Source organism: Helianthus annuus, chromosome 13 (assembly GCF_002127325.2).
Source record: "Helianthus annuus cultivar XRQ/B chromosome 13, HanXRQr2.0-SUNRISE, whole genome shotgun sequence".
NCBI classification, from domain to species: domain Eukaryota; kingdom Viridiplantae; phylum Streptophyta; class Magnoliopsida; order Asterales; family Asteraceae; genus Helianthus; species Helianthus annuus.
In genome coordinates, this window is record NC_035445.2 from 6,963,147 (window position 1) to 6,975,569 (window position 12,423).

At 36.1% G+C, this 12,423-nt stretch overlaps 1 protein-coding gene across 1 annotated transcript; it reads left to right on the forward strand.

Annotated features, from left to right (window-relative positions):
- The first annotated feature begins 4,891 nt into the window (after positions 1–4,891).
- On the forward strand, positions 4,892–9,942 carry LOC110897393 (exocyst complex component SEC15A). Its single transcript, XM_022144143.2, has 2 exons — positions 4,892–5,112; positions 7,442–9,942. Exon 2 carries the CDS (start codon positions 7,457–7,459, stop codon positions 9,815–9,817), a length of 2,361 nt encoding a protein of 786 aa, XP_021999835.1. The 5' UTR covers positions 4,892–5,112; positions 7,442–7,456; the 3' UTR covers positions 9,818–9,942.
- The last annotated feature ends 2,481 nt before the right edge of the window (positions 9,943–12,423 follow it).

Consider the following 12,423-nt stretch of genomic DNA (forward strand, 5'->3'; position numbering starts at 1 on the left):
TGTGTTTTGAACAAATCTTGTTTGTTACTCTCATCCTCATAACCTATGAAGCATGTTGGAATCAGTGTTCTCTAGAAGTAGAAAAGAGCATTAGAACTAGAAAAGAGGATGAAAAATTGAAAAGAATGCATAGAAAGAGGACGGAGAAGTTGTTTTAGTTTATCATTGGAATTGAAGTTTGAAAACTTGGAAAGTGATAATGACGTCTGGAGAAGTAGAGCCTTGGAAATTACAAGTCTTACTACTTTTTTATTATTAGTATGTTTTACTTTATTCAATGATTTTTCAAAATAGCTTTTATATATATATATATATATATATATATATATATATAAATATATATATAGAATTGCGCTAAAATGAGAAGCACCCCGAGTTGTAAGAACCGCGAGAACCACACCATCCGGGTCGCCGTTTACCACGATTTTTTTTACAACTAGATGTGTGTATTATAAACACATCCGTAAAAAAAAAAATTTAAACGCCGCGCCCGAGGGGTAGTTTTTTACACCACAAGTTTGGTGTAAAAAAAAAGAAAAAAGAAAAAAAAAAAAAAAAAACACCAAACTTGTGGTGTAAAAAACTACCCCCTCGGGCGCGGTGTTTAAATTTTTTTTTTTACGGATGTGTTTATAATACACACATCTAGTTGTAAAAAAAATCGTGGTAAACGGCGACCCGGATGGTGTGGTTCTCGCGGTTCTTACAACTCGGGGTGCTTCTCATTCTAGCGGTCCCATATATATATATATATATATATAGGGTAGGGATATGGTAAAAAATATCTAAAATGTAAGAAGGGTAAGAAGTGTTTTAAACCATTGGATATTTGATCTAATGGTTGAGATCAATAGGGTATAAAAATGTAAATTGTGTTTTAATTAGAGGGACCTTATGTAAAATTGAATGGCAAGAGTGTCTTTTTCAATGTTTGAAATATGGTAACCATATCATACACGACCAAAACCTCCTACATTCACTCCTTTTTCCTTAAATATAGGAATTAATGATTCACCTTAATTGTACGAGGTCTTTGGTTACATATTCGTCATACATTATCATAAAGAGAACTGTAATCAGATTCATGGCGTGGTGTTTTAAAACAACTGGATAAAATTGACTATGATTCAAGTCATGGTGTTTTATCTGGAGACATTGTTCATGGCGTGGTGTTTTAAACATCTATGATTCAAGTCATGGTGTTTTATCTGGAGACATTGTTCATGGCGTGGTGTTTTATCAAAATAAAACATTCCCAGATTTTAAAACACCATGACTATGATTCAAGTCATGGTGTTTTATCTGGAGACATTGTTCATGGCGTGGTGTTTTATCTATGACTTGAATCATAGATGTTTAAAACACCACGCCATGAACAATGTCTCCAGATAAAACACCATGACTTGAATCATAGTCAATGTCTCCAGTTTTTTAAAACACCACGCCATGAACAATGTATGATTCAAGTCATAGATAAAACACCACGCCATGAACAATATCTCCAGATAAAACACCATGACTTGAATCAGAGTCAATGTCTCCAGTTTTTTAAAACACCACGCCATGAACAATGTATGATTAAAAGATGTTGCGATTAAAAGATGATGAAGAATATAAAACAATCAGATGTATAATGTTTCCTAAAATTTCTCCTAATTCAAAATTCGATTCAAACCTTAAAAAACTCATCGGCAGTTTTTTTTTGGTAGTTATTCTTGGAAATCAATTAAATGATAAAAATGTCAAGTTACTAATATACCCCTTTGAATTAATTAGGATAAAGGACACTTGTCATTCCCAAATTATTTCTCACACTTCTCACAAAAGTCCCACTTTTTACAGAATCCTCTACCTATATATATGTATATATATATATATATATATATATGTATATGGTTAATTATTAAATATGTGATCCGGTTCCTATATCCAGTTAGAGCGGCCCAACCAGATCGATAAAGTAAAAGAAGAGTATTTAATGACTCGATTTCAATATTTCAAAAACCGAAGAGGAGAAATCTGTTAGATATGTATTTAACTTCATTTGTTATCTTGTTTTTATTTTTTGTGTTCGTTAAAATTATATGAAGTACGATAAAAAAATTTTTGAACGTTACCCCCAAAATTTTTTTCTAGATCCGCCACTGATGGTACCGGCGAGATAATAACATTGAGTACGAAGGTATACCGAACAAGAGAAACGGGATGGTACCGGCGACTTTCGGTTCTTTGGCAACGTCTCGAACTCGGGCGAACTCCGGCGTGGATACGTGTCCGGCCACTTGCAGGTCCGGCGAGGCCCGTAACTCGAAGGCAACGACCCGACTTCTACAACGAGTATGCGGTTTGAGCGAAAAGATGTTGGGAAGGTGCGTGATGTCGAGTTATGTGTCGAGTGGGGTTGAATGGTTCATGTTGGTGGTTCAATCTTGAGTCGAAACTCAATGCGGCAATGAAGGGGGTATAGTATTGTCATTGAAGGTTTGTTGTGGCTAACGGATCCAAAACGGAATACGTGTGGGAGAGTTCGGTTTTATAGTATGCTCGGGTCTCATTATTTATGGAAAAGAATTGGTGATTAGATGTATGGGATTAGGATCAAATACAAAGGATCCTAATTGTAAGAAGTGTAAGAAGGATTTATAGAGTGACAAGTGTCCAATAACCTAAAAAAACCCACTACACAAAAAAACCCACTAAAAAAAAAAAAAACCTTAAAAATCCACCACCACCAAAAACCTAAACCCCCACCCCCCCCCCACACATCACCCACCCTAAAAAAAAAAAATTTTTTTTGCCGAGGGGGTGGGGGTGGGGGTTTAGGTTTTTGGGTGGGGGTGGGGGTGGGGGTGGGTGTTTAGTTTTTTTTAGGTTTTTGGGGGGTGTGGGGGGGGGGGGGTTAGGTTTTTTGGTTTGGGGGGGGGGGTTAGGTTTTTGGGTGGTGGTGGGGTGGGGTGGGGGTGGGTGTTTAGGTTTTTGGTGGTGATGTGGTGGGTTTAGTTTTAGGTTATTGGACACTTGTCACTCTATAAATCCTTCTTACACTTTTTACAATTAGAAGCCTTTGTAGAATAACTTGACCCTAGATGTATGAAGGTGTCTAGATTCATTCATAACAAAAGAATGGAAACACGGATCGGGATTGAAATCCCGATAAATCAGAAGGTGCGAAGAAAGGAAACAAAGGTTGTCAACTTTCTGTTTGGCGGCAATTCTTTAAACTGTATGAAGGTTTTTATTTTATAAAAAAAGTGGCCATTGGTCCGTAGTGTATGTCTCTATATATGTCCCAAGATAAAAGGGAAACACAAGGGAAGTAAGAGACGACTTTTTGGATGATTGGTTAACTTTGTAAATAAAAATACTTTTAGAAATTATAGCAATATATATTGTTAAAGTGGCCCTCCATATTTATTAGTTTCTATGGAAAGTTACTGGTCAAAGTTTATCAAAAGAAATATGAACATGAAAATCTATTTTAAACTTTACAACTGTTATAAGATTAAAATATATTCTGTTATGAGATTACAATTATATTATATTTGTTACAACCTATATATATTTGTATCAATCTAATTTAACTATTAAGTTAAGAGAAAGATAAATTTTAAGTCACAATATTAATTAAATAATAAAAATAAAAAAAAGTAATAATAACTAAATCAATAATTGAATTAACTTTAGCGAACGGTTGTTCATTTGTTTGCGAAAATTTCCGTGGTTCAAAAAGGTTAGGATTTGAATTTTAAAACGGGTCGGATTTTGAAAACATATTTTGACGGATGTTACACATGGGTGGAGTGGGGCGGTGATGGAGTTACCGCACGGTAACACCTTCGCCGACCCCCTCGTCCACGCGGTGAACTCAAAAAGCCGGTAACTTGTTACCGCATGCGGAGAGTAGAAATTTGACCGTTTGAAAGATAAATAATGGCTATAATGCGGTTGTAATTAAAAAAAATCTTTATATAAACACTCCATTTAACCCATAAATCAACTATTTCTCTCACAATTCAAACCTAAACCATTTCTCTCAAACTAATCTCATACCCCTATTTTTTATAACGACGGATGAAATACCCTTGTTTATTCCACCCGACATTAGTGACGATGATTTATCTTCAACCAATAGTAGCTTTTTTTTTTTTTTCCAAAATCTCATCGAGCAAGCCAAACTACAAGACACGGACACGTCTAGTAAAAAAAGATATGTTCGTCGTGATCGAGAGAAAGACCAGGAAACCCTTATAGAAGATTATTTTGTCGAGGAGTCGAAATACAATGATGATGATGTTTTTAATGTAACGTCTTTTTTTTTAATTTAATGTATTTTTATTTTATTTAAAATATGTTTTAATTATTATTGCATAATTTATACACAAAAACAGAAAAAAGAATGGACTCAACCTGAGGTAACCACCCCTTATGTTTGAGTCCAAGAGGAAAGTTGGAGAGAAGACTTGACATTGATTGACTTGAGGAAGCGTTTACCACTCCTCAGAAGATGACCATCCCTCTCACCCTTGTATTCACGCCACCATGATATTTCAAGCAGTTCATCTAGGTCAAAAAGTATTACCTTCTCTGACTCCCAATCATAGGCGAAGCATAGTGGGGGCGGGGAGGGGCGCCCGACCCCCCGAACTTTTCGCTCAGTAGTGTTCGTTATTTAGTTTTCATATATAATTTTTAGGTATATATGTTTTCGACCCCCTCTCAATTTTATAATTTTTTAGGTATATACGCTATCGACCCCGGTCTAAAATCTGAAGCATGTATAGATTTATTTCAAACCAAGTGGCTTTAAGTTTTAACATGACATAAATTCCCATCTACATTAATCATAGAAAAAAATATAAACAAATAAAGTACACTATTTACGTGAAAAAAGGCAAGCAAATAGTGGGTATTTTTGTAGTTTGCCCTAAAAACAATGAACACCAAAAAACACACAGCGATCATTTCAAAGCCCAAGTAATTTTCAAAAAAAAAAAAATAATAATAATAACAACAATATTGTGATCATCGTCTCAGAAAAACATACATCCCTCACAATTTCTTCATCATTCCAACACATTCTTCTTCTCTTTATCAATCGCACACAGTTTCACCGTAAGTTCTCTCAATTTCTCACACTGTTTATCTCTAAAATCATCGATTCAACGTTCCGTCAATATATACTGCATTTAGGTTCCTTGATTCTGGATTCACTTCATGATTTTGATCGATTTCTCATGCTTTGTTAGGTTTAAAATTGTTTATTCAACGTTTCGTCATTATATACAGCATTTAGGTCTCACTGATTCAACAATTTTCTCACTTATTATGTTTCGTTGATTGATGAATTCAGTTGTGTAATCGATTACAGTTCGTGATTTCCTTCGTTTTTTCATGCTTTGTTAGGTTTAAAATTGTTGATTCAACGTTTCGTCATTATATACAGCATTTAGGTCTCACTGATTCAACAATTTTCTCACTTCTGTTTCGTTGATTGATGAATTCAGTTGTGTAATCGATTACAGTTCGTGATTTCCTTCGTTTTTTCATGCTTTGTTAGGTTTAAAATTGTTGATTCAACGTTTCGTCATTATATACAGCATTTAGGTCTCACTGATTCAACAATTTTCTCACTTATTATGTTTCGTTGATTGATGAATTCAGTGGTGTAATCGTTTACAGTTCGTGATTTCCTTCGTTTTTTCATGCTTTGTTAGGTTTAAAATTGTTGATTCAACGTTTCGTCATTATATACAGCATTTAGGTCTCACTGATTCAACAATTTTCTCACTTATTATGTTTCGTTGATTCTGGATTCAGTTGTGTAATCGATTACAGTTCGTGATTTCCTTCGTTTTTCATGCTTTGTTAGGTTTAAAATTGTTGATTCAACGTTTCGTCATTATATACAGCATTTAGGTCTCACTGATTCAACAATTTTCTCACTTATGTTTCGTTGATTGATGAATTCAGTTGTGTAATCGATTACAGTTCGTGATTTCCTTCGTTTTTTCATGCTTTGTTAGGTTTAAAATTGTTGATTCGATGTTTTGTTTGATGTAAATTGTGTTTAGGTTTTGCTGAATGTGTTACTTGTGTTTCGTTGATTCTTGATTTAGTTGTGTAATTGTTTTCAGTTCATGATTTTGATTGATTTTTTTTCATGATTTTTAAGGTTTAAAATAATAAAATCGTTTATTTAATGTTTCGTTCGATGTTAGTTGTGCTTAGGTTTTACTGACTGTGTGAATTTATTGCTTCTGGTTCATTGATTCTGGATTTAGTTGCGTGATCGGTTTTTCCGTTAGTGATTTCGATGGATTTTCATGCTTTTTAGGTTTAAAATCGTTGATTTGATGTTTCGTTAGATGTAAATTGTGTTTAGGTTTTGCTGAATGTGTTACTTCTGTTTCGTTGATTCTTGATTTACTTGTGTAATTGTTTTCAGTTCATGATTTTGATTGATTTTTTTTTTCATGATTTTTAAGGTTTAAAATAATAAAATTGTTTATTTAATGTTTCGTTCGATGTTAGTTGTGTTTAGGTTTAACTGAATATGTCAATTTATTGCTTCTGGATTTAGTTGTGTGATCGGTTTTTCAGTTCGTGATTTCGATGGATTTTCATGTTTTTTAGGTTTAAAATCGTGGATTTGATGTTTCGTTAGATGTAAATCGTGTCTAGGTTTTGCTGAATGTATGAATTTATCACTTCTGGTTGGTTGATTCTGGATTCGGTTGTGTAATTGATTTCAGTTTGTGTTTTCGATCGATTTTTCATGCTTTTTTAGGTAAAAAATCTTTGATTCGACGTTTTGTTCGATGTAAGTTGTGTTTAGGTTGTACGGACTGTATGAATTTATTACTCCTGGTTCATTGATTCTGTATTGTGTTTAGGTTTTACTGAATGTGTCAATTTTTTTACTTCTGGTTCGTTGATTCTGGATTTAGCTGTGTAACCGTTTTCAGTTTGTTATTTTGTAGCGTTATTGCGACTTTGATTTGCTGATATTGTTTCTTTAACTATTTGTTAGGTTTTCAATGAATGATTCAACGTTTCGTAGATGTAAACTCGTATAGGTTTTAGTGAACGTATGAATTTCTCACATCTTGTTCGTTGATTCTGGTTCGGTTGTGTAATCGTTTTCAGTTCGTGATTTCATAGTGTTGTTGCGAATCCGTTTTGCTAATATTGTCGTGGTTAATATTCGTTCATTGTGAAACCTAAGAAGACATTGTACAGGAAAATAGATAAAATTATAGAAATGTCTTAGGTTAGGTTTCAATCTGTGCTTAGTTTCTATTAAATGATCCGATGTTTCGTCGATGTAAACTGCATTTAGGTCTTACTGAATCAATAAATTTATTACTTCTGTTTCGTTGATTCTGGATTCACTCGTGTAATCGTTTTCAGTTAATGATTTCATTGTGTAATCGTTACACAGGTTTCGAGTGTGACGATGAATGCAAAAAAATCAAGAAACGTTAAAGAAAATGGGGACACATATGAAGACTCAATACTCATGACTTTAATAGGCAACGGTGAGGATTTAGGTCCAATGGTACGACACTCATTCGAAATGGGAAAACCCGAAAGTCTCCTTCACCAACTAAAAAACGTCGTTAAGAAAAAAGAAGTCGAGATCGAAGACCTCTGCAAACTCCACTACGAAGAATTCATCGTTGCAGTCGACGAGCTTCGCGGCGTGTTAGTCGACGCAGAAGAGTTAAAAGGCGAACTTGCAAGTGATAATTTTCGGTTACAAGAAATTGGAAGCACGTTACTTGTAAGACTCGAAGATTTACTTGAATCTTACTCAATCAAGAAAAACGTCACGGAAGCGGTTAAAATGTCGAAACTTTGCGTCGAAGTGCTCGATCTTTGTATAAAGTGCAACAAACATGTGTCGGATGGTCAGTTTTACCCTGCGTTAAAAGCTATCGATCAGATAGAAAAAAATTACATGAAAAATATCCCCGTCAATACGCTTAGAAACGCGATAGAGAAACGGGTCCCGGTTATTAAAAGTCATATCGAAAGAAAAGTTTGCGGTGAGATTAACGAATGGTTGGTTCATATAAGAAGCACTTCGAAAGATATCGGACAAAAGGCGATCGGATTCGCGTCGTTTGCGCGCCAGAGAAACGAAGATATGCTTTCACGCCAGAAAAAAGCCGAAGAAGAAAGCTCGTTAGGGCTCGGTGATTTTACTTATTCGTTAGACGTTGAAGAAATCGATGAAAATTCGGTTTTGGAAATTAACTTAATGCCGCTTTATCGCGCGTATTATATCCATATATGTCTTGGAATCGGCGATCAGTTTCGACAATATTATTACAAAAACCGAATGTTACAGTTGAGTTCGGATTTACAGGTTTCATCGGTTCAACATTTTCTGGGATCGCATCAGACTTATTTAGCACAAATTGCGGGATATTTTATCGTTGAGGATCGGGTTCTTCGGACAGCTGGCGATTTGTTATTGGCTAATCAAGTTGAAGCAATGTGGGAAACCGCCGTAGCAAAGTTGACTTTGACTTTGGAAAATCAGTTTTCGCAAATGGATACTGCGAGTCATCTTCTGTTAGTGAAAGATTACGTGACGCTTCTCGGGGCGACCTTACGACAGTACGGGTATGATGTGGGCCCGATTCTCGAAGCGTTGACTAATAGTCGGGATAAATATCATGAACTCCTTTTGGCGGAATGTAGACTTCAAATCAGAGATGCGATAATTAACGATGAGTGTAAGCAAATGGTTATGAAGGAATCGGAATATCAGTCGAATGTGTTGTCTTTTCTTCTTCAAACGTCGGATATCATGCCTGCATTCCCGTATGTCGCTCCATTTTCGTCGATGGTTCCCGATTGTTGTCGGATAATTCGGTCGTTTATCAAGGATTCGGTTAATTACTTGTCCTACGGTGGTCAAACAAACTTCTTTGACTTTGCACGAAAGTATCTCGACAAACTGTTAATTAATGTATTAAATGACATTTTACTTTCGACGATTAAAAGCAGTAACACAGGCGTATCTCAAGCAATACAAATCGCTGCAAACATATCGTTTCTCGAACGCGCCTGCGATTATTTTCTCCAAACCGCAGCGAAACAATGCGGTATCCCCGCTCGAATAATCGCGAGACCACAAACTACTTTAGCCGCGAAAATGGTTTTGAAAACTTCACGCGACGAAGCGTATCTCGCTCTTATAGATTTGGTCAACCATAAGTTGACCAAGTATCTTTCACTTATGGAGAACGTGAATTGGATTATCGACGATGTCGCACAACACAAAAGCGAGTACATGAACGAGGTTGTTATTTATCTCGACACTATTTTATCAACCGCTCAACAGATTTTACCTATCGACGTTATGTACAAAATCGGTACCGGGGCCCTCGAGCATGTTAATAATTCGTTTATCGATACCCTTCTTAGCGACAGCTTAAAACGGTTTACTGAAAATGCGGTAATGGGTATCAACAGTGATTTAAAAAATCTCGAACAGTTTGCGGATGAGAAATTTCATAGTACGGGATTAAGTGAAATTTATAAAGGTAGTTTCCGAACGTGTTTGCTTGAATTACGACAATTGGTAAATCTTTTGTTGAGCAGTCAGCCCGAAAATTTCATGAATCCCGTTATCCGTATGAAGAATTACAACACGTTGGATTACAAAAAAATCGGAATCATTTGTGAGAAATATAAAGATTCACCTGACGGGTTGTTCGGTAGCCTTGCGAACCGAGGTGCTAGACAGAGTAACCGTAAAAAGTCGCTGGATGTTCTCAAGAGAAGATTGAAGGAGTTCAACTGAGAAAAAAAAAAGATTTTGTTTATTTGTTTAGTTTTATTGATGTTAGTTTAATTACCTAATTATCTGCTACCTGAGTTTCTAATGGGCCAGTTTATATAATTATATCCATTTTTTTATTCAAATAATAATAGTGAAGGTTATGAGAAAACCATGGTAGGTTGTAACCGTTATATGTTGGTTGATAATGGCGCAAGTTTATACATACACTTGGAGACTCGTAAATCTGGTACGTTACGTTTTTTCTTATATAGTTATATACTTATATCCATGTTACTATATTTTGTGAGAATGGCTTTATGTAATGAATGACTTGATCTGATTTTGTGTAGGTAACTTCTGGATTTGGTGATTATTTTTATGTTTTTATGATTCGGAGATTCACATAATGCTGATTGAAGGTTGAAGATCAAAGGTATTGCTTTCTCTGATCTAGATAGTTTCAGTAAGTTCCGGTTCTTGAGACTTTGTTTATTGGATGCAAAGTATTTCATATATGTGTGTGTGTATCTCATAGTAGTCAACTAGTCAAAGGCGCGCACGTAGGTGAACAGGTACAGTGAACGGTCTGAAACAGCATAAAATGGTCTGAACCAGCCTAAAACATGCTTAAAACACCAAAAAAAGTGGCCTGGAATACACGTGCGCTTTGCTTGCCTCAGGCGCTGCTTTTTAAGCGCTTTGCACCTAGGCAACATGCTCACCTTTTGCGCCTTGATTCACACACATATTTTTGTGTGTGTGTATTAAGCTACCGTTAATACCATAAATAGGTTGTGTGACGTTTTGGACTCCTTTCATTTCACCTTGCAAAATGCGTTTCACATTCAACTAAAATCAACCATTCATAAGGGGTTGTTTGACAACATAGTTGTTAATAGTGAATAGCGACAAGGGACCTATATGCTACGTAACGAATAGCAACCGCTATATTATAAATAGTGATACACTAGAAAAAGAGTTTTGAAAATTTTTATATGTATATTACATCAAAATACCCTGGTGTATATGCTATTTTACATGTATATTTAACAAAAACCTATAAATCCAGCTATTTTATAGCTATATCTAATTGCTATTTACATAAAAAAAAAGTTAGCTGTCGCTATTTACACTATTGGTCGCTATAACCCAAATAGCGACACTTCATCGATTCGCTACATAGCGCACTATAGCGGTCGCTATAGCCGATATTGACAACTATGTTTGACAACCTCTTAATAATTCCATTAAGAGGGTACCTCTGAATCAATCAGCATTAAGCGTGTTTGTTTTACCATAAGGACACCTCTGAATCAGGCAACAAGCCTCTTACCCATTTAAGTTTTAAAATGATGCTGAATGAAAATTTTACATCTTTCTCCTTTCACCTGCGTTCATAACCTTCGCCCGACCACTCACGCACCACCTCATCGACCCACCACCACCAACTACCACCACATCGCTGTACTCTTACTGGCTCAGCACTTACTGGTTCAGAATCTCTTACCCATTCAGACCTCTTATTGGCTCAGCACGCACTTAGTCACTTGCGCAGAGGTTTCCAAACAGCCTCCAAAAAGGTTAAAATAGCCACCTCTATATGCAGTGGCGGAGCTTGAATGGAAACTCGGTGGGGTTGAACTATTAAAAATCCAATATTTTACACTATAAAAAACAAATTTTCCGGAAATTTTTAGTAAAAATAACACTACGCGCGAAAAATCAGCGGGGGCCAGGGCACCCCCGGGCCTCTACTATCCTCCGCCAGTGTCTATATGGTCCATATTCAAGATATGTTGTACGCCAACACATTCATAAGTAAATAGGTTAAAATAGCCACCCTCTAAATGACCCATATCCAAGACATGATATACGTCTGTACTAATCATGAACACGTTACCTTTTAAGTCGTAAAAAACTACAAGAACTTACACTTTATGTGGTTAAGTTATCTTGCTATGATCGAAGGGTATTATTTTCTCACTCACTGGTAGGGGTGTAGACAAGGCTTGAGAGGTACTTCTGATCGGCTCGACTAAAAGCTCGAACGAGCCCGAGCTCGAGTCTGAAATAGGGCTCGTTTAGTTATTGAGCTCGAGCCGAGATTTTTAGCTCGTTTGAGGTTCTCAAGATAACTTGAGCTGAGCCCAAGGGCTCGAACCTAGCCAAGCTCAAGCTCGAGCTTCATAAAACCATGACAAGCCGAGCTCGAGCCTAGTCGGGCTCGGGCTCAGCCCGGCTCGTTTACACCCCTCCTCACTGGTTCTTTCACTGCATCTAACCGAAACTCCATGTATGAATATCTTATGACTCTAGGGATGAATATCATTAAAGTAATAAACAGATAGAATCTCTGCCAGGTTGTCATAATCGTACTTAAAACACTTTGTTATTGATATTCTAATTTTGGGTCGGGTCAAGATCTGTTTGGGTCACAAACCATTCATAATCATGCTTAACACATTTATTACTGATACTGTTAAGGCTGTAATATTGTAATTCTGGGTTGGCTCAAGATACGTTGGGTCATAAGACAATTCATAGTCACACTAAACAGCTAACACCTTATTATTGAAACTCTAATTCCGGTTCGGGTCAAAGATTCATTTGGGTCACAAAACAATTCA

Bases quoted from the DNA above. Each gene is read 5' to 3' on its own strand.
- LOC110897393 (XM_022144143.2), top strand. From the start codon at position 7,457: ATGAATGCAAAAAAATCAAGAAACGTTAAAGAAAATGGGGACACATAT.